General features: G+C 40.2%; 1 protein-coding gene and 1 pseudogene across 3 annotated transcripts in view; one reads left to right on the forward strand and one right to left on the reverse strand.

Annotated features, from left to right (window-relative positions):
- The window catches only part of ADAM29 (ADAM metallopeptidase domain 29), a 157,692-nt gene extending 152,437 nt beyond the window's left edge, over positions 1-5,255 (forward strand). For all 3 annotated transcript variants that reach the window (XM_054485494.1, XM_054485493.1, XM_054485492.1), the window contains one exon: positions 2,503-5,255. In XM_054485494.1, coding sequence (XP_054341469.1) covers positions 2,683-5,247 — 2,565 coding nt within the window. In that variant the 5' untranslated portion in view covers positions 2,503-2,682 and the 3' untranslated portion in view covers positions 5,248-5,255. The remainder of the gene's footprint in view (positions 1-2,502) is intronic.
- Positions 5,256-7,043: 1,788 nt separating this feature from the next.
- LOC129034633 (uncharacterized) lies at positions 7,044-20,909 on the reverse strand (annotated as a pseudogene).
- Positions 20,910-23,310: the final 2,401 nt, after the last annotated feature.

Below are 23,310 nucleotides of genomic sequence, written 5' to 3' on the forward strand. Positions count from 1 at the left end.
GGAGAAAGCTGAGAGCTGGAATTTTTTGCCTGCTCTCTATGTACTGAGAAGTAGGGAGGATCTACGCTGTCTACTGGCTCAAGCCCCATCTCCATTCTCCCACAGGTGTCTAGACTGCACCAGACCCATTCGAGCTCTAAAACTAGTTAGATAGATGCTAGATCTTCAGGCAGCCATTGAAAAGTTGGAGTGTCAGATACACAAATCAGCACTCTTCCTCCATAGCAGGAAGCTGAAAGCTGAGATTTCTTATCTGCTTACTCTATGTCAAGAAGTTGGGTTGTGAGGGGGCGGGGTCTGTGGCATCCACCAGAAGAAGCCACCATCTCCGTCCTCTGCAGAAAGCTAGATTGTGGTAGACCAGTCAGAGCTCCAACTGACAGAAGTAATTCATGTATAAAGCCCCTTTAAAAATTTTGGAGTACTGGATACAAATCAATCTCTTCCAATGACTGGGTGAAGCTGGGAACTAGGGGTTCTCTTTCTGATTGTATGGCAGTACACTGGGGACAGGGACTCCACTGAGAGGATGTTCTGAATCTCCCTACCAACTTTGGTAACTCTGATTTTTCATTTTCCCGGGACGTGGTAGTCATTCAATTAGCTTCAGAATTTCTTACAAAGATAATTTGTTCAAATTGTTGTTGAAATATGTTCTGGGGAGTAGGATGGTGCAGAACTTCCCACTCTGCCATTTTGCTGATGTCACTCTGTAGGAGACTCTTGATCCTATTTAAATTTTCTATTTTAGAAGATAGTTGCCTTTCTATGTTTAGAGTATGTATATATTCTGGTGTGCTTTTGTGGGCTGAGTTCCAAAAACGTTTAATTTTGATAGCTCTTTCAATATTATTATACTTCACTTTGCTTTTTTAATTCTGAAGTGGTTTCAGCTCAATCATTGTTGGTGCCATCTGGGGCAGAAGGCCCTCTCTAGGCCATTCATGTCATTGGGCCACTTTCACGCCTGAAGATGGAAGAAACAAAAACAACCAGGCTTTGGTCTTCCTATGTCATTTGATAGAGGGCTAGGAAATATCAGGTTTTATGGATAATACTTTTGTGGCTCATTCAGGCTCCATTTCACTGGCCTTATTCTACAGCAGGGTTGTATCAGCTAGGTAGGGCTTCACTGATGCCTCTGAAGGCAGATCAGTTAGCTGGTTACCTGGTTATCGAATGAGGGTTAGGTTAGTCATCCAGTGCTGTGATGTTGCCAATATGGGTGGAATGGACAGCCCACCAGTGCACTGAATGTGGAGTGTGTTTTTTGGTGGGCCTGCCAAGTCTGAAATGGCCACTGTGGGTGAATCAACACACACATGTGTCCTGACTCCCTGACTCTAAAGAAGGGGCTGGAGCACCTCCCCATGTCTTTGCTGAGCTATTCCATTCTTAGTCGTTTGGCCAGAAAGTGAAAGCTTTTATTTATTTATTTATTTATTTATTTGTGTATGCCTAGTGGAGGTTTGGGGTTAACGATGTGTCCAGCACCCAGTTTGGGATATACATGAAAGATAAGAAGAAACTCAGATAACTGACCTTCCTCAAGTCCAAAGGTCACTAGTCAGAATTTTTATTTTTATTAACCATCCTTCTATTCTGTATGTCCATGGGTTTTCAGTCTTTTTGTTGTTGTCCATTGACTTGTTTCAGAGTATTAAATTGTATTTAGGAGGAAGGATAAGGAAAAACTGAAACTACAAAACTTTGTTCCAGAGCATGCATTTATCATAGATGTTGAATAATGTTCTTCTTTAAAAACATAATAAAGTGTAAACATATTTTGAGTAATATTTATTTCACTCCAAGAACAATCAGCTTCAAGTGAAACATTATTTATTACATAAAGAATTAAACCAGGCATTATACGAGATACTAATATTTGTGAAAGATGCGAATGATGCTCTTGAGGATCTTCCTGCTGACACGGTTAGTGAGAAGAGGAAGTTAGGGAAGAAACAGAAAATTAAATAAATATTGTGCCACAGAAAGGTATATGGTAAGTACCAAAAATTTAAAATAACATAAGAATGGTTTTTAAAAATGTCTCTTAGATAATGTTTTCAACTAATTTATCATCTGAAATGGAATAGAAAACCTATTAATGCTTAGGACAATTTAACATGTGTAAATTGAAACTGTCTCAGAAATTTAAGATATAAGTTCAGCTTATCCTTAAAAAATTTTGTTTTAATTATTGTGAAAATATTTGCAAATAATTACGTATTTAAAGAACTGTATAGTGAATCAATTTCCCATCGTTTATATTCAATAACTATCTGTGTATGGTCAAGTTTTATTTTCTGTACACTCCGTATTCCCTTTTCCCTATCAATATTTCAGAGCAAATTCTAGGCAATTTCTTGAGTCATTCCTTGATGAGAGCACTAATCACTTTTATCTCAAGTTTTATTCTCTTTCTCCTCTTCCCCACTGGATTCTCTTATAAGAAGAATTTCTGTACACTCATCCACATGCTGCTTTTTGTTTTACATATAGTGCTGCAGCTCTGATGATTCAACTCTGCCAGAAGATGGATCTTTAATGATTAGCACTACACACTGACCAACTCAGAAGAAGGAGCCACACCACCTGTGACTCCAGCCCTGACTTCTGCTCTGGACTAGTGTTTCCGTAACAGTGACTTCAAAATCACTGTGATTTGAAGCCTTGTTGAACATGAAGATGTTACTCCTGCTGCATTGGCTTGGGGTGTTTCTGTCCTGTTCTGGACACATCCAGGATGAGCACCCCCAATATCACAGCCCTCCAGATGTGGTGATTCCTGTGAGGATAACTGGCACCACCAGAGGCGTGAAACCTCCAGGCTGGCTCTCCTATATCCTGCCCTTTGGAGGCCAGAAACACATTATCCACATAAAGGTCAAGAAGTTTTTGTTTTCCAAACACCTCCCTGTGTTCACCTACACAGACCAGGGTGCTATCCTTGAGGACCAGCCTTTTGTCCAGAATAACTGCTACTATCATGGTTATGTGGAAGGGGACCCAGAATCCCTGGTTTCCCTCAGTACCTGTTTTGGGGGTTTTCAAGGAATATTACAGATAAATGACTTTGCTTATGAAATCAAGCCCCTAGCATTTTCTACCACGTTTGAACATCTGGTATATAAGATGGACAGTGAGGAGAAACAATTTTCAACCATGAGATCCGGATTTATGCAAAATGAAATAACATGCCAAATGGAATTTGAAGAAATTGATAATTCGACTCAGAAGCAAAGTTCTTATGTGGGCTGGTGGATCCATTTTAGGATTGTTGAAATTGTAGTCGTCATTGATAATTATCTATACATTCGTTATGAAAGGAATGACTCAAAGTTGCTGGAGGATCTATACGTTATTGTTAATATAGTGGATTCCATTTTGGATGTCATTGGTGTTAAGGTGTTATTATTCGGTTTGGAGATCTGGACCAATAAAAACCTCATTGTAGTAGATGATGTAAGGAAATCTGTGCACCTGTATTGCAAGTGGAAGTCGGAGAACATTACTCCCCGGATGCAACATGACACCTCACATCTTTTCACAACTCTAGGATTAAGAGGGTTAAGTGGCATAGGAGCTTTTAGAGGAATGTGTACACCACACCGTAGTTGTGCAATTGTTACTTTCATGAACAAAACTTTGGGCACTTTTTCAATTGCAGTGGCTCATCATCTAGGTCATAATTTGGGCATGAATCATGATGAGGATACATGTCGTTGTTCACAACCTAGATGCATAATGCATGAAGGCAACCCACCAATAACTAAATTTAGCAATTGTAGTTATGGTGATTTTTGGGAATATACTGTAGAGAGGACAAAGTGTTTGCTTGAAACTCTACACACAAAGGACATCTTTAATGTGAAGCGCTGTGGGAATGGTGTTGTTGAAGAAGGAGAAGAGTGTGACTGTGGACCTTTAAAGCATTGTGCAAAAGATCCCTGCTGTCTGTCAAACTGCACTCTGACTGATGGTTCTACTTGTGCTTTTGGGCTTTGTTGCAAAGACTGCAAGTTCCTACCATCAGGGAAAGTGTGTAGAAAGGAGGTCAATGAATGTGATCTTCCAGAGTGGTGCAATGGTACTTCCCATCAGTGCCCAGATGACTTTTATGTGGAAGATGGAATTCCCTGTAAGGAGAGGGGCTACTGCTATGAAAAGAAGTGTCATGACCGCAATGAACAGTGTAGGAGGATTTTTGGTGCAGGGGCAAATACTGCAAGTGAGACTTGCTACAAACAACTGAACACCTTAGGTGACCGTGTTGGTCACTGTGGTATCAAAAATGCTACATATATAAAATGTAATATCTCAGATGTCCAGTGTGGAAGAATTCAGTGTGATAATGTGACAGAAATTCCCAGTTTGAGTGATCATACTACTGTGCATTGGGCTCGCTTCAATGACATAATGTGCTGGAGTACTGATTACCATTTGGGGATGAAGGGACCTGATATTGGTGAAGTGAAAGATGGAACAGAGTGTGGGATAGATCATATATGCATCCACAGGCACTGTGTCCATATAACCATCTTGAATAGTAATTGCTCTCCTGCATTTTGTAACAAGAGGGGCATCTGCAATAATAAACATCACTGCCATTGCAATTATCTGTGGGACCCTCCCAACTGCCTGATAGAAGGCTATGGAGGTAGTGTTGACAGTGGCCCACCCCCTAAGAGAAAGAAGAAAAAGAAGTTTTGTTATCTGTGTGTATTGTTGCTTATTGTTTTGTTTATTTTATTATGTTGTCTTTATCGACTTTGTAAAAAATGTAAGCCAATAAAAAAGCAGCAAGATGTTCAAACTCCATCTGCAAAAGAAGAGGAAAAAATTCAGCATCAACCTCATGAGTTACCTCCCCAGAGTCAACCTTGGGTGATGCCTTCCCAGAGTCAACCTCCTGTGACGCCTTCCCAGAGTCAACCTCAGGTGATGCCTTCCCAGAGTCAACCTCCTGTGACACCCTCCCAGAGTCAACCTCGGGTGATGCCTTCTCAGAGTCAACCTCCTGTGATGCCCTCCCAGAGGCAACCTCAGTTGATGCCTTCCCAGAGTCAACCTCCTGTGATGCCCTCCCAGAGCAAACCTCAGGTGACGCCCTCCCAGAGCCAACCTCGGGTGACGCCCTCCCAGAGTCAACCTCATGTGACACCTTACCGGAGTCAAAGTGGGAAACAAAAGCAATCAGTACCAATTCCAAAAACTGTATCCAGAAAAGGTACATTAAAAAAATAATTCCTAGTATGTTTCTACTTACTCTTCACTGTTTTAAATAATTGGAAAGTTTATTTTTCTGAAAAACTTGCCACTTTATATTTCCCAAAAAAGCCATGGCATATGTGTGGTGTACCAATTTTTAACTTGTTGTCTTTCAGCTTCCAAATCCTTTCTTCTTTTTCACTCTACTTTATAGGAATCATATTTCTGCTAAACCAGCCCTCATCCTATAGGGTTTTGCAACAGGGAGAAAGAATAGGAAATTAGAAATCTGGGAGATCTGTTTTCTTCCTGTTTATCAGTATTTCCTGAATAATAGGTTTTACACTGCTAACAATACTTGATTTTAATCTCCCCCTACTTTTTAAAACTCACTCCAGAAAAACTTCATTGTCTGCTGTCTGGTGTGTTACACTCAGGGTTCTGGATTCCAGTTCTTTGAGCTCCATGCAAATGTCTCAAACTTCTAGCACTAGCTGAGCAATACCTATTGTTAGAAATCTGAGTGTGAGATCCGGGGGGCCAGTCCTACCATCTTCTAGGTTCAGCTAACTCCAATCATTTCCATTTGCTACTTAGCTTCATGAATGGAATCATTTTTTTGCAATTAGTAGTTCATATTTAGTAACCAATTAGTAGTGTGGTGTCTACCTTAACTTGTTCTGTCCTTCAACTGCTGTTTACCCAATTACTAATATTTAATTTTATCCCTCCAAAATCACTCATGTGGTTTCCCTTTTTCTGACTAAGCTCTGTTATAGTACTAATCTTGATATAATGGATGAAGCAGGAGTGAGAAGGCATCATATGCTTTATTTTTTAAAATTTACTTTTAATTTTCAGGGTTTTTTTTTATCATTGCCCTTCACTGTCTCTGGAAAATTACTTAAACTTATAGACAGTTTACTTCAAAATAAGGTGGGATAATAATAACAGTTCTCTTTCAACTTCTGGGTTCCTCTGGTTATAAAATGAGATGAAGCACAGCACTATTCACAGCAGCAAAGACATGGAATCAACCTAGGTGCCCATCAATGGTGAAATGGTGTATTAGGGTTCTCTAGAGGGACAGAACTAATGGAATACACACACACACATACAGAGAGAGAGAGAGAGAGAGAGAAAGGGGAGTTTATTAAGTATTAACTCACACAATAACAAGGTTCCGCAATAGGCCATCTACAGGTTGTGGAGCAAAGAAAGCCCGTCTGAGTTCCAAAACTGAAGGAGTTGGAGTCTGATATTTGAAGGCAGGAAGCACCCAGCATAGGAGAAAGATGTAGGCTGGGAGGCTAGGCCAGTCTCTCTTTTCACATTTTTCTGCCTGCATATATTCTAGCTGTGCTGGCAGCTGATTAGATTGTGGCAACCCAGATTAAGGGTGGGTCTGCCTTTCCCAGCCCACTGACTCAAATGTTAATCTCTTTTGGCAACACCCACACAGACACACCCAGGATCAATACTTTGTATCCTTCAATCCAATCAAATTGACACTCAGTACTAACCATCGCAAGTCCACCCCTTGTCAACTTGAACCCATACACATCTCTTGAGATCATGCATAATCTTCAAATAAAGACAATAATATGGTCATAATTATGCCTAAAATAATACAACTATCCTTCATACAACTGGAAATGCACCAATCTCCAATCCAAATACTATTACATAAAATTAACAATACTTAAATGCTGATATGAAGTCAATAAATCTTGTCTCATGATAAATGAGAAAGGAAATAAAATGAAGATATTTTCTTAGTACAAGTGTATACATGCACAGAAATGTTTTCAACAAAAGAAGGAGGAAAATACTCATGACAATTTCAGTCCTCGTTTGGGCAGCTGGTCACGTGGTCATGGCTGGTATTGATGACTACCTTCTACTACCCATTCTGTATTCCCTTTGCCTTCGGCAAGCACCTCAGCAGGTCCTTTTTTTTTTTTTTTAAATTTCCCTGGTGGAGTGACCCAAACCTTCATTCCTGTGGGATCTGGTCATTTGTAGTCTTGCCTGGATTAGGCTGTTGTAGTTTCCCATTTACCTTAATCACAGAGCATGGTAATACTAAAAGACGCCCTAATGGATCTCTCGTATTCCATGCATACTCTTCCTTACCTCCATTGTGGAGTAATAGACTGATTTCCTCTTAATAGTCTGGGTAAATCACCCCAGTCAACACTGTAACTCCCTTCTTAGCTTGTTGACTTAAAGTAGGAGGAGCCCAAAGTGTCCAGGTGGCAATCTTAACTTCCAGTTTAATGGAATCATTGTTGTGTATCCTGGTGGCAGCATTCCTCCCTCTGGAACTAAGACCTCTAGGCCAGCAGAACGTAATGTCATGGAAACAGGAAGCAAAAATTTTGCTAGTGGATCACTGTGGGTAATGGTGAGTGGTGTCACTTCCACCCCTTGATTCCTGGAGCCATGAATCCTGGCTATGGGAGAAACAGTACCATATATCGGATGCTGATTCAGAGCATATACAGCCTTGTGGAGAACTTTGCCCCAGTCACGAAAAGTATAGTCGCCTAGTTGGCATTGTAATTGTGACTTCAAAAGGCCATTCTACCATTCTATCAATCCAGCTGCCTCAGGATGATGGGGAACATGGTAAGACCAGTGAATTCCATGAGCATGAGCCCACTGCTACACTTCTTTAGTTGTAAAGTAAGTGCCTTGGTCTGAGGCAATGCTGTGTGGAATACTATGATGGTGGAGAAGGCATTCTGTGAGTCCACAGATGGTAGTCTGGCAGAAGCGTTGCATGCAGGATAGGCAAACCCATATCTGGAGTAAGTGTCTATTCCAATGAGGGCAGACCTCTACCCTTCCCATGATGGAAGAGGTCCAATATAATCAACATGCCACCAGGGAGCTGGCTGATTACCCTGAAGAATGGTGCCAAATAGAGGGCTCAGTTTTGGTCTCTGCTGCTGGCAAATTGGGCACCCAGCAGTGGCCTTAGCCAAACCAGCCTTGGTGAGTGGAAGTCCATGTTGCTGAGCCCAGGCATAACCTCTGTCCCTACCACCATGGCCATTTTGTTCGTGGGCTCATTGGGTGATGACGGGGTGGCTGGGGAAAGAGGCTGAGTGGTGTCCACAGAAAGGGTCATCTTATCCACTTGATTATTAAAATCCTCGTCTGCTGAGGTCACCTGTTGGTGAACACTCACATGGAATACAAATATCTTCACAGTTTTTGACCACTCAGTGAGTTCCATCCACATACCTCTTCCCAAATTTCTTTGTCACCGACTTTTCAATCGTGCTTCTCCCAAGTCCCAGACCATCCAGCCAAACCATTGGCTACAGCGCGTGGATTAGTATATAATTTCACATCTGGCCATTCCTCCTTCTATGCAGAGTCCACAACCAGGTGCGTTGCTTGAATTTCTGTGCACTGGGAATATTTCCCTTCATGTCTATCCTTCAGAGGTGTCCTAGAATGGGTCTGTAGTGCTAGAGCTGTCCACTTTCGGGTGATGCCTGCATATCATGAAGAACCATCTGTGAATCAGGCCCTAGTCTTCTCTTCCTCTGTCAACTGATCATAGATAACTCCCCATGAGGCCATTGGTGCAGGCCGGGGAATAGAAGACAGAGTGGCAGGAGTGGAGACCATGGGCATTTGAGCCACTTCCTTTTGTAACTTACTTGCGCCTTCAGGACCTGCTCGAGCCTGATCACGTACATACCACTTCCATTGATAATGGAATGCTGCTGTGCATGACCTAATTTATGGCTAAATGGGTCAGAAAGCACCCAGTTCATGAAAGGCAGTTCAGGTCACATGGTGACTTGATGACCCATAGTCAAACATTCAATTTCCACCAAAGCCCAGTAACAGGCCAAGAGCTGTCTCTCAAAAGAAGAGTAGTTATCTGCAGAAGATGGCAGGGCCTTGTTCCAAAATCCTAGGGGCCTCTGCTCTGATTCACCTATGGGGGCCTGCCAAAGGCTGCGAACAGCATTCCTATCAGCCACTGACACCTCAAGCACCACTGGATCTGTGTGGTCATATGGCCCAAGTGGCAGAGCAGCTTGCACAGCAGCTTGGATCTCTTGCAGAACCTTCTTGTGTTCTGGATCCCGCTCAAAACTTACAGCTTTTTGGGTCACTTGATAAATGGGCTGGAGTAACACACCCAACTGAGGAATGTGATGCCTCCAAAATCCAAATAGGCCCACAAGGTGTGGTGCCTCTCTTTTGATTGTAGGAGGGGCCAAATGCAGCAACCTAGCCTTCACCCTGGAAGGATTATCTCGACAGTCCCAACACCATTGGACCCCTAGAAATTTTACTGAGGTAGAAGGTCCCTGAATTTTAGTCAGATTAATTTCCCATCCTCTGTCATGCAAATATCTCACCAATAAGTCCAGTGTGTTTGCTACTTCTTGTTCACTGGCTCCGATCAGCATAATGTCACCAATGTGATGGATCACTGCAATATCTTGTGGAAGTAAAAAGTGATCAAGGTATCTCTAAACAAGATTATGACACAAAGCTGTAGAGTTGACATACCCCTTAGGTAGAAGAGTAAAGATATATTGTGAGCCTCGCCAACTGAAGGCAAATTACTTCTGGTGGGGCTTTGGACAGGAATAGAGAAAACAAATTTGCCAATTCAATGGCTGTATATCAGGTACCAGGAGATACCAAGACCAGCTTGGCTGTGGAGACCCCAACCCAGCAGCACTAGAGGAATTGAAGACAAAGACACAGAAATAGAGTGCAAAGTGAGAATCGGGGCTAACAGCCTTCAAAGCTGAGAGCCATGAACAGAGTTTGACCCACATATTTATTGACAGCAAGGCAGTGATAGGCATTGCTTCTATAGATTATAGATTAACTGAAAGCATTCCTTACGGGAAACAAAGCTTTCTTAGTGAGGAGCAGAGAATAAGCTCTGGCTGATTATCTGTAGCAAAAATATATTGTTAAGGTACAGGCCACTCCTGCTATTGTTTGTGGTTGAGCAGTTTTCCACTCCAGGCAGGCCAGGTGTTCCTTGCCCTCCTCCAGTAAACCAACAACTTCTAGCAGTGTGTGTGATAGCCATCAAGAGCATGTGACATTGCTACAGAAATCCTGTTTAGGACCAGTTTCTTTAAGGCCTGTTTATGACAGGCTTAGGGATTGTTCCCTGCATGTCTCCTTTTCTGTTTTTGCAAAGCAATAAAGGCAAAGGCAGCTTTTTCACAGTGGGCTACTTCTCACAGAATTTAGGATCCACATCTGCAGACTACACAAAGACGACAGCAATTAAAAGCACAATCATCATTGAAATCACAGAGCCTCCAAGTGTCTTGATCCATTTTAACCAGTTAATAGCTGCTAATCCATCTGCAGCTCCTTCAAACACTTCAGTTCCTGGCATTAGTGTCAGATGTGCCTGAGAGGCTTGAAATACTTGTTCCTTCAGTTTTGCAATATCCAAAGATAAATTTCCAGTATGACCCTTTAAATGTCTCTTAATTATTTCCCACTCATGCTCTGTTTCACTACACAAATGAGGAGTAATGCAAAAATCAGAAGTATTCCAGTCATATTGTAACTGTATTCTATATTCTAAACTAGTTACTTGATCTCCTAGCCACATTACAATTTATCAGAGATCATTGATTTGATTAGCTAGTTTCCGGTCTATATTAGTTTGGGAATTCCACAGCAGAGTAGAATTTTTCTGCCAATTACTTACATAGTCTGCTGTTTGTACTGTGGAATGCAAAGAAACTCCAGCTACAATGGCAGTAGCTGTGACAGCAATCAATCACATAATGATTAAAATTAAAGTAGCAATGAAACACCGAGAGTGCCTCAAAATCTTTTGAAGAATTTCAGTAATAATATGCATAGAAGGAAAGGCTTCCCAAGGATGGGAAATCTTTACAGGTATCCATACTCCTTCTCAGGCTCTTACCACTAAAATAGAATGATCAGTATTATATAAGGAAGAATTCACACAAGAAGACAATATACATTATTGACAAGTCACATGATGATTAGTGAGATCAAGTTTTAAATCACCCACTACAAGCAGGAAAGAGGCCTCATTATCAGTCTTGACATGGTCGCAACTGGGGAGTCTTCAGGTGCCTCCCAAATCTCTTCCTCAGCATCTGGCTCATGATAAGGTTTCAGGTGTCTTGATGGTATCCAAATTGGCTGCTAGTTTTGGCCTGGAGAAACACAAGCATAACCTCTACCCCATGTTATTATTTTACCTATTTCCCAACTTTTTATTATTGGTTCTCTCCACCAAACCAGTTGTTTTGCTTCTGTCTTTGCCGCTGGTTTCTGTAGATGCTGTTCAGCTGCTGATAGCATCTGGCCTTTAGGCAGGCTCAAAAAATTTAAAGTCAATAATGCTAGATTCAATTGTATATACGGAGTCCCATATTCACTGTTTCCCCCTTTTTGTTTTTGTAACTGCTGTTTTAGAGAGAGATTCATTCTTTCCCAATGGCTTGTCCTTGTGAATTATATGGGATGCCAGTAATGTGTTTAATATTCCTTACAGAGAAAAATGTAGCTAGAGCATGGCTAGCTAGTATAGCCTGGGGCATTGTCTGTTTTAACTGAATCTGGAATGCCCATGACTGTGAAGCATTGCAGAAGATGCCATTTAACATAGGCAGAAGATTCCCATTTGACAGGAGCCCAAACAAAGTGAGAAAATGTATCTACACATATATGCACATAAGCCAATTTACCAAAGGAAGGAACATAAGTGACATCCATTTGCCAAAGAGAATTAAGTTCCAATCCTCGAGGATTAATTCTTCTTATAAAAGATGAGGAATGCACCATTTGGCAAGTTGGGCATCACTGGATAATAGCTTTAGCTCATTTCCAGGTTATGCTGTATCTGTGTTTGAGACCAGAGGTGTTAACGTGACTTAAATTGTGAAAGTGTTTAGCATTAGATAATGCAGTAGCAACTAGATGATCAGCCACTTGAGTACCTGTAGTCAAAAGTCCTGGAAGAGATGTATGAGCCCTAATGTGAGTAATGTAAATAGGGTGCATTGTTCTCCTAACTGCTGTTTGCAATTGGGTAAATAAAGTCATCAGTTGCTCATCTGTGTAGAATCATAGCTGAGGATTTTCAACTAACTGTGTAGAATGAACCACATATGAAGAATCAGAAATTACATTGACAGACATCTCAAAAGCAGTCAGCACCTCAATTACAGCTACAAGCTCCGCTTTTTGAGTTGAAGTATAGGGCATCTGGAAAACTTTGCTTTTTGATCCAGAATAAGAAGCTTTACCATTATTAGATTCATCTGTAAAAACATTTTCAGCACCTTCAATTGGTTTAAATTTAGTTATTCTAGGGAGAATCGAATTAGTTAATTTCAAAAATTGAACTAATTTTGTTTTCAGAAAGTGATTATCAAGAACACCTATGAAATCAGCTAAATGGGCTTGCCAAGTAAGATTATTTATAAAGGCCTGTTGTATTTGTGCCTTCGTAAGAGGGACAATAATTTTTCCATGGTCATATTCATGTAATTTAACAATTCGAGTTCTCCCATTTCCTATCAGAGCAGCAATTTGATCCAAATAAGAAGTTAGAATCTGTGAATTAGTATGTGGATGAAAGTGCCATTCTACCAAGTCCTGCTCTTGAACAATAACACCAGTAGGTGAATGCTGAGTTGGAAAAATCAATAAGTCTAAAGTCTTTTCTGAATCTATTCTAATTATTTGAGCTTTATGCACTTGCTTCTCAATCTGTAACTCTGCCTGAGCCTCTTTTAATTGCTGAGGGCTAGTGAGACTAGGATCTCCTATAAGGATAGAAAATAGATTACTCATGGCATAGGTAGGAATGCCTAGAGCAGGTTGTATCCAATTAATGTCCCCTAGTAATTTTTGAAAGTCACTTAATGTTTTCAGTTGATCCCTATGTATGGTTACTTTCTGTGGCACAATGGTAGTGCCATTTACTAAGGTCCCCAAGTAGGAGTAAGGGGTAGTAGTCTGAATTTTGTCAAGAGCTATAATTAAACTGGCATGAGAAATCAAGTTTTGCAAGTGATCATAATATTAGAGTAATATTTCCCGAGTGGGGGCAGCACAAAGATTATTATCTATATAATGAATAACGTAACAATGTAAAAATTTTTTATGAGTAGGTTCAATTGCTTGTCCTACATAAGTCTGACAAATTATTGGACTGTTTAACATGCCTTGTGGCAACATTTTCCAATGAAAATGCTTATCAGATTGCAGGTTGTTTACTGCAAGAATTGTAAATGCAAACCATTCATAGTCTTGCTCAGCTAAGGGATAGTAAAGAAACAGTCTTTTAAATGTATGACTATTAAAGGCCAATTTTTTGGAATCATAGCAGGAGAAGGCAATTCTGGCTGCAAAGCACCCATAGATTGTATAACTGAATTAATGGCTCTAAGATCTGTCAACAGTCTCCATTTACCTGATTTTTTTTTTTTTAAATAACAAAGACTGGAGAATTCCAGGGGGAAAATGTTGGAGCTATGTGTCCTTTTTCTAATTGTTCAGTAACTAAGTCCTCTAAAGCCTCTAGTTTCTCTTTACTCAGCGGCCATTGTTCTGTCCAAATTTGCTTATCTGTTAACCATTTTAAAGGTATAGGTTCTGGGGGCTTAACAATGGCTGCCATCAAAAATGATATCCTACACCTTGATGAGAATTCTGTCCTTCTGCTTGAAGTGGTTTCTTTAAACCTTGTAAATTTTTTCCTAATCCCATACCAGGGACATACCCCATTTCATGCATCATATGTTGACTTTGAGGGCTATACAGTTGTTCTGGAATTAACACTCGTGCTCCCCATTGCTGTAATAAATCTCTTCCCCATAAATTTATAGGTACAGAAGTTATAATTGGTTGAATAGTCCCAGGTCGTCCATCGGGCCCTTCACAATGCAAAATATAACTGCTTTGATATACTTCAGGGGGTTTACCAACTCCAACTATGTTAAATCGAGCTGGTTGAATTGGCCACGTGGACGGCCAGTGCTGTAGAGAAATGATTGAAATGTCCGCTCCTGTATCTACCAATGCTTTAATTTTTTTTTCCCTGAATAGTTATTTCACAGGTAGGACATTTATCAGTAATTTGATTCACCCAATAAGCTGCTTTTCCCTGTTTATTAGTGCTTCCAAATCCTCCTGTTCGTTTAGTTTCACTTTTCCCCATTTCCACATACGGCACAATAAGGAGCTGTGCTATATGCTCTCCTGGCTCTGCTTTCCAGGGAACAGAAGTAGATAAAACAATTTGAATTTCTCCATTGTAATCTGAATCAATGAATCCTGTTTGCACTTGTACCCCTTTTAAATTTAAACTAGACATACTTAGAAGTAATCCTACTGTCCCTGCTGGCAAGGGTCCACAGACTCCTGTTGGCACTTTTTGAGGAGGTTCCCCAGGCAGAAGGCTCACAGCTTTTGTGCAGCATAAATCTACTGCAGCACTACCAGTGGTGGTGGGGGACAGGCATTGTACAGGGATGAGGGAATGGCCTGAGCTGGGAATGCCCCAGTTTGAACCGGGGCCCAGGACAGGCCCCTCATGGCATTTCCTGAAATTGGGTTCCCATCTTTATCAAACTTAGAGTGACACTGATTAGCCTAGTGTTTTCCTTTTCTACATTTTAGACATATTTCAGACTCAGCAGTTTTCTTTTTTCCCCCAACTGGCGGCCTGACTTGCTGATTTTTTCTGCATTCTTTTTTAGTATGACCATGCTTCCCACAGTTAAAACAAGCTCGAGGAAATGGGGTATTTCCTTTACTCACTCTCAGTCCTGCCATTGCCTGGGCTAGCAGAGTAGCCTTAATGCAGATTACCTCCAATACCATCACAAGCTTTAATATAGTCAACTAAATGTGCTTTTCCTCTAATAGGTCACAGAGTGGCTTGGCACTCAGGATTGGCATTGTCGAAAGCTAATAACCGCAACACTATATCCTGAGCAGCTGAATCTGCAATCACCTTTTTAAGAGACTCCTGTAACCTGGTTATAAAATCTGCATATGTTTCTTTTGGTCCCTGTTTGACAGCACTAAAGGAAGGGTATAGTTCTCCTCCTGAAGTGATTTTTTTCCCAAGCTCTAATGCACACTGCTCTAAGCTGCTCTATGACATCATCCTGCATGACCACTTGTGAATCTAAACCAGCCCAGCTGCTGACCCCCAAAAGTTGGTCTGCAGTTATATTAATTTGAGGTTGGGCCTGGACATTGTGAGAAGCCTGAGTGGAAGCTTCATCTGACCACCAAGTTTTAAATTGTAAGAACTGAGCAGGAGTTAGACAAGCTCAAGTAAGAGCACCCCGGTCAGTAGGAATCATCTGACTGAAGACAGCAACATTCTTTAACAGTCTCATTACAAAAGGAGAACCTGGTCCATATTGATTAATAGCTTGTTTAAATTACTTAAGTATTTTAAAAGGAAAAGGTTCAAATGTAGCTATAATATTCCCCTGTTGATCAGGTCTATGTATTCTAACAGGGAACTGTCAAGCATCTATATCACCCTCTCATCTAGCTTGTTGGATTCCTGCCTGAATAGAACTGAGAGCAGTCGCTTGAGGCACTGCTTGAACAGTCACTAGGGCAACTACTTGTTGCCCAGTGTCCTCTGGAAAAGAAAGATCTGGAGGGTCAAGCCACTCCTTTTCTTCAAGATAATGGGGGTGTGCAGAGGAGTAGGGACAAACCTCTCCCTCCTTTACCACTTTAGCTGGCAAGAAAACCTGCTCTGGTACTTCATTATACACTCCTTCTTCCTCTGATTCCTTCTCCTCATCATCTGTGTGGAAAGGCTCCAAGGTGGAACGAACCAGAAAACCAGACAGTTATAGGAATATAACTGACCAGACAGTTATAGGAATATCCTCAGCACACTGACCAGACAGTTATAGGAATATCCTCAGCACCATCCTTATATGCCTTTTTCAGTGTGCTGCCTACATTTTCCCAGACCTCTACATTCATAGTTCCTCAGTCCAGAAACCAGGGGCAATATTTCTCTATCGCACTAAAAAGCTGTATAAGTCAGCTAGTGCTAACCTTCACTCCCCCTTTTCTGAGAAGCTGCCAAAGCAGACTCAAATAAGCCTTGTGCCTGCTCAACCCTTGTCCCATTGTTACCTTGATGCTTCTGAGTTCCTCTTCTTACATACCACGGAGATCGCTTAAGAGTAGTCGGGTGTCCTCCAGCATAGTTCCACGTTCTCCAACCATTACTCTGGTGATGCTTTGACCCGGGTTCAAGCCCCTATGTTGGACGCCACTTACCGAGACAAGCTCGGTTGTGGACACCCCAACCCAGCAGCACTAGAGGAATTGAAGACAAAGACACAGAAATAGAGTGCAAAGTGAGAATCAGGGCTAATAGCCTTCAGAGCTGAGAGCCATGAACAGAGTTTGACCCACATATTTACTGACAGCAAGGCAGTGATAAGCATTGCTTCTATTGATTATAGATTAACTAAAAGTATTCCTTATGGGAAACAAAACATTCTTAGTGAGGAGTAGAGAAACAGGCTCTGGCTGATTATCTGTAGCAAAAATATATTGTTAAGGTACAGGCTGCTCCTGCCACTGTTTGTAGTTTGAGCAGTTTTCCGCTCCAGGTGGGCCAGGTGTTCCTTTCCTTGCTGCAGTAAACCAACAACTTCTAGCAGTATGCGTGATAGCCACCACGAGCTTGTCATATTGCTGCAGAAATCCTGTTTATGGCCAGTTTCTTTAAGGCCTGCTTATGACAGGCTTAGGGCTTGTTCCCAGCAAGGAGATGTTTTAATTTTCTCAAGCAATGAAACCACATTTGGTATAGCAGCTGCAGTTGGAATCACCACTTGGTTAAGCTTACCATAATCCACTCTCATTCTCCAAGATCCATCTGTCTTCTGTACAGGCCAAATAGGAGAGTTGAATGGGGATGTGTTGGGAATCACCACCCCTGCGACTTTCAAGTCCTTGATGGTGGCACTAATCTCCACAATCCCTACAGGGATGCATTACTGTTTTTGATTTACTATTTTTCTAGGTAGAACCTCTAAAGGCTTCCATTTGGCCTTTCCAAATATAATAGAACTTACCCTACCAGTCAGGGAGTCAATGTGGGGGTTCTGCCAGCTGCTAAGTATGTCTATGTTAATTGTGCATTCTGGCACTGGGGAAATGACCACAGGATGAGTATGGGGACCCACTGGACCCACTGTAAGTTGGACCTGAGCTAAAACTCCATTAACTACCTGACTTCCATGAGCTCTTACTTTAACTGGAGGACCACAGTGAAGTTTGTGGACCCCTTAGAATCAACATCAACTCACAGCCAGTGTCCAGTAGTCCTCAAAATGTCTGAACACTTCCCATTCTACAATGCACAGTTACCCTGGTAAAGGGCTGAAGGTCTCCTTGGGAAATGATTGGAGAAAGATTCACTGCAATAATTGTCAGTAATGTAGTGGGATCTTTCCTCAAGGGGACCCAGACTCCCCTTCATTCAAGGAGTTCTGGGTCTGTAAACAGGAACCCCAAGTCTGGAAATTGATTGAGGCCATGATTCTCTGTTTTTATAATTCAAATTACTCTTTCATCCCTTCCACCTAGAAGTTTTCTGCTTATATAAATTAAGTAGGAATGCAGTAAGCTTCCTATCAATTTCACTTCTAGGAACACCGTTGTTAATTAGCCAATGCTAGAGCTCTACACAAGTCAGGCTATTCTGATTGCCATTTTGTCTCTGCTTCCCATTATGGTAACTATGCCCACATTGCCTGTGATGGTTGAGTGCCACCTTTTCATCCCTGGCACCTCGGGATCCATTTATTCCCATTGTATTTAAATTTTGTAGTTGAGTGACTGCAGTTCCCACTGTTAGATCTGACATACAGAAAAGAGCAATTACAGGGCACTTCAAAGATGCAGGTGCTGTCCTCACAAATCTATTTCACAAGGCATCGGTCAAGGGTATATCTCCTGGATCCTCCCAGCTGGGATGAGTAGATCTAAAGTGACTAATCCACTCCACCATCTCAATCTCCCTAAGCTTTTTGATCCCTTCCTCCACATTAAACCAAGGCAGATCAGGCATTTCCAGCTTGCTCACAGTGGGTGATCTTTTAATCCATATTTCAGCTAACCAAGCAAATAAACTATTAGAATTTTTTTAACTCCCCAAGCTGCAACATTAAATGCAGAGTCCCAACTTAGTGGGCCCAAATTAATAAATTTAGCCTGATCCAACTCTATGTTCCTTCCAACATTATTTCACACCCTTAATATCCATTCCCATGCCTATTCTCCAGGTTTCTGTTTATATAAATTAGAGAACTCAAGTGGCTCTTTTCAAGTATAGCACACCTCCTCATGGGTCACACTCTAATCTCACCTCTAGGTGTCCTTCAGGACTTTAGTCTAGTTATAGGTCTACAAGCAAACAGGAGTGTTGGGAGTGGCTCCTGAGGAGAATCAACATTATCTTGCCTGGCAACTGCCCCAGAGGAGGCCACCACTGTTGCCTCAGACAGCACAGGGTTTATCTCCTCATACAAAGGTGAAAAAGCTGATGCCAGCACAGGTTGGAGAGGGAATGTTGCCACTACTGAGGATGGGGAAGCTGTTTCTTATGACAAAAAGGGTTCATCAGAGTTTACACTTTGTGTCCCCAGCTTCAACAGGGTCCTCCTACACATTCTTATTCCAAGTTGCGAGGTCCCATTCTTTTCTAATCAATGCCCTCACTTTAACAGTAGACACCTGGTGAGGCTGTGCATGCACCTTTCATTGCAGCTCAGCCACTTGCATGATAAGAACTTGTGTCTGTTGTTCCATAATTGCAGCTCTTTCCCTACTGAAGCTGGGAGATAGAATCTCTGAGTTCATCATTTTCTTTCATCACTTTGTCCACTGAACTTAGGAGCAACCAACGTCATTATGTTCCTTGGTTCTCCACATATGGTCAAAGTTATTGTGTCACTAAATTCCTTGCCTCTCATGAGTGATGAATCAGGAGGGCCACATGCATTTATTTTGCGTAACTCTCTAAACAGTTCATGCCAAGGACTATCAGTGTTCTCCCTACTATTAGAAGTAGAGTCCTTAGCATTTTTGGGTCTAATTGTATTAAGCAGCCAAGTCCAGAAACCTCCAAACCAATGAAAGAACTTCATCCTTAATATTATGTTCCTCTAGAACCACTTCTGGTACCAAAATCTATATTAGTCAGGGTTCTCTAGAGGAACAGAACTAATGGAATATATATTCCACTTTATATATATATATGTACATTCCTATATATATCTCATATATATGTATCCCATATATATGGGAGTTTATTAAGTATTAAAGCGTACATTCACAAGGTCCCACAATAGGCAGTCTGGAAGTTGAGGAACAAGGAGAGCCAGTCTGAATTCCAAAACTGAAGAACCTGGGAGTCCAGTGTTCAAGGGCAGAAAGCATTCAGCATGGGAGAAAGATGTAGGCTAGGAGGCTAAACCAGTCTCTCTTTTCACATTTTTCTGCTTGCTTATATTCCAGCCATGCTGCCAACTGATTAGATTGTGCCCACCCAGATTAAGGGTGCTTCTGCCTTTCCCAACCCGATTCAAATGTTAATCTCCTTTGGCAACACTCTTACAGACACACCCAGGATCAATACTTTGTATCCTTCAATCTAATCAAGTTGACACTCGGTATTAACCATCACAAACGGATAAAGAAAATGTTTTGAATATGCCCCATGGAATAACATGCAGCCATATAAAATAACGAGGTCATGTCATTTGCAGCCACACGGAAGCAGTTGAAGGCCATTATTCTATGTGAATTTATACAAAAAAAGAAAACCAAATACTGCATGTTATCACTTATAAGTGGGAGCTAAACGCTGGGTACACACAGACACAAAGTGGAGAACAAGACATGGGACTAGAAGGGGAAGGAGGGAGGAAGAAAGGCAGGAGTTGAAAAACTACCTATTGGGTATTATACTCACTACCTGTGTGACAGGATCAACCATATCCCAAATTTCAGCATCATGCAATGTACCCATGTCATAAACCTGCACATGTACCCCTTGAATCTAAAATGAAAGATATACATAAATAAATAAATAAGGTACTTATATTTTAGGTAGACTGTAGTAACTTTAGAAAAGCAAATGATTCTTCTAGGGGAAAAACTATACCATGCCAAATAAATTAAAAAATTATTGTAAATGGATGAGGGAGCATTTAAATGAAAAGTAGAAGGCGTCATAATTGCAGAGAAGGGAAAACAATTCTGAACTGTCAGCACTTTCTTTCCTTGGAACACCTGATGTTTCTGAATACAAGTTAAATATCAGTCTTGGCCAACCCAGTTAGAGTTCCTCTATTGAGAAAAGAGAAACCTGAAGACCCCTTAGTGCCTAGAAAAGATTAGATTGATAAATTTTAAATTAAGGGATATCAAACTCAGTATCAGTTTTTCTTATGCCACATTTGTTGAGTTTACATCCTTTGAGGGAGGCTGAGGAGGCAGGGTGAAGCTCTTAAGGCAGAAATTTCTGTAATCCTGTTGTACTTGGGAAACAAAGATCGAATGGAAAGAAGGCTTGTCTCAAGCACATGTGCTGCCTCCCCTTTAAAACATTTACCTGGTTTTGAAGAAGCTTGGGACATAGGCTAGAGGACTGAGATTTGAAGCTCTGAGTATCAGAAATCAATCATTTACTGTATTTCAAAGCTGAGAAAATAGAGGTATTCTGGCTCTTGAGAGAAATTCTGTAGAGTATCTGAGTCTTACTAAAACTACACTTTTTGGCCTAATTTAATTTAAAATGTACTGAAGTTGTCAGTTACTCAGCCCATTTTCAAAACAGAAGATGGAACCTTCCTAAGTCGAAAGCAATACCACCTAAAGCTTCTACTGCTTTATTAAATAGAACATAAAGCATACAATAAAAACTGCACATAGCAAAAGCAAAAAGTTATGGACAATAACACAAAGAAAAAACAACAAAGACAGGAAAAAGAAGCCAGAAGCTAAGAGATGATCTATAGAGTCAAAAAGGTGATAACACACACACAAAAATCCCACTGTTAGAGAAAATGAAAGAAAAATGAACAAACTACATGAGGGAAGATAGATTCATTTCTCCAGAAAATTTGATTCTATAGATTTCACTTGCTATGTATATATTTGATAACAAAATATGTAAAGAAATCAGTAAATTGTTTGAATTACAGGCCTCATAGTTAAAAATACCGGATTAGTTAACTAGAAGAAGAGATAATGATAAACATCTCAACTGACATAGAGAACAAAACATTTAAAAAATAGTATAAGTAATAATTACACCATATTAAAAAGCCTAAAACCCATAAAATAGGGACCTATTTGTGGAAAAGAAAGAGAATTGAATAAAAGTTATGTAAAAACATACAATGCCTGAGAATTTTCTAAAAGTATGGAATGATATCATCCCATTCAGCAGCTCACTGAATTCCAACAGGATAAACACAAAGAAAACACACCTGGTCATAGTAAGACTGTTGAAAACCAGAGACACTGAGAAATCTTAAAAACAGCCGTAGAAAGAAGGCCCATATTTTAAAAGAAAGCACAATAAGATTGAGGGTGGCCTCAAAAAACGAAGTGCAGAAGACAACGGAATAAAAATTGTATGCCATAAATATAAACTATTGACCTAGTTACTTGTTCTTCAGGTAGAGTAAGTAACTAGGTCAGCAGTTATATTTAAGAGCTAGACATCATCAAGAAATGTCAATGTGAAGGTGGCAAAGAAGTACACAAGGTAGAGTAAATGTGTGGGTATATATAATAAAAATTAACTGCAAAAATCAATATTAATAATATCTTATAGATTCTAAAACATATGCAAAACGAAAATGCAAAATATCACAAAAGTTGGGAGGCATGTAAGTAGACAAAAAGTTCTAAGTTTCCAGTAGTAATAAGAAATGGTGAATTAATGATATATATTATATTGTATTATATTAATGTGAGGATGCATGATTCGATTTCTAGTGTGACCATTAAAATAATAAAAAATATAAATATAAGACACAGAAAAATCATAATAAATATTTGATGACTATAAATACAGGCAAGAAAGAAGGGAAGCAAACAATACATTTGTAAAAATAAGCAAACATAACTGGTAGATATAAGACCTATGTAAAACAGACTAAATAAAGCAAACAATTATGAGATATTTCACAATGAAATAAGTGTGCTAGCATTTTGCTGCTTATAAGAGATGTAATTTAAAAATAACGACACAGAGCATGTAGAGTATGGAAATTTTTATGCCTTGCAAATTTTAACCATAAGAAGATGGAGTTCTACTAATATTAGATAATGAAGGATTTATGGAAAGAAGCAAGAATAGAAATAAGAAAATCTGTTGCAACATGTCATCCCCGCTCATCCACAGTTTCACTTTCTGTGGTTTTGCTTTCTGTGATTTCAGTTACCCACCGTTAACCAGGTGAAGAAAGATGAGTACATTGTAAGGAGATATTTTGAGAGAGAGAGGGAAAGAGACCACAGTCACATAATTTTTATTACAGCATATTGTTAAAATGTTCTATTTTATTATTAGTTGTTATTGTTAATCTGTTAGTATGATAACTTATAAATTAAAACTATCATACATACAGGGAAAAAACAGTATATACAGGGGTCCATACTTTCCCCAATTCAGGCACCCACTGGGGCTTTTGGAACATATCCCATGTGGACAAACTGGGTCTACTGTATTTATCTACAAACATAACTTTAATATATATAGGGAAAATTTGAAAATAGACAAATTCACAATCATAGAGAGGAAGACTTTTAACCCACTTCCTCAACAGTGGTTGAAGAAGCAGAGAAAAATCTCTTAAGAAGAGAAGATCTTCAATATGTAATTGTAAACTTGATCATCTTAGATATAGTACAAAAAGACTTCAAAATGTTCATGAAAAATGGAATAAAAAGATAAAAAGTATAAACTTCATTTCTCAACAAAACCTCTATCAAGGTCAAGACAGTTTTGTAAGTAATGATAGCAGC

This window comes from Pongo pygmaeus, chromosome 3 (assembly GCF_028885625.2).
Source record: "Pongo pygmaeus isolate AG05252 chromosome 3, NHGRI_mPonPyg2-v2.0_pri, whole genome shotgun sequence".
NCBI classification, from domain to species: domain Eukaryota; kingdom Metazoa; phylum Chordata; class Mammalia; order Primates; family Hominidae; genus Pongo; species Pongo pygmaeus.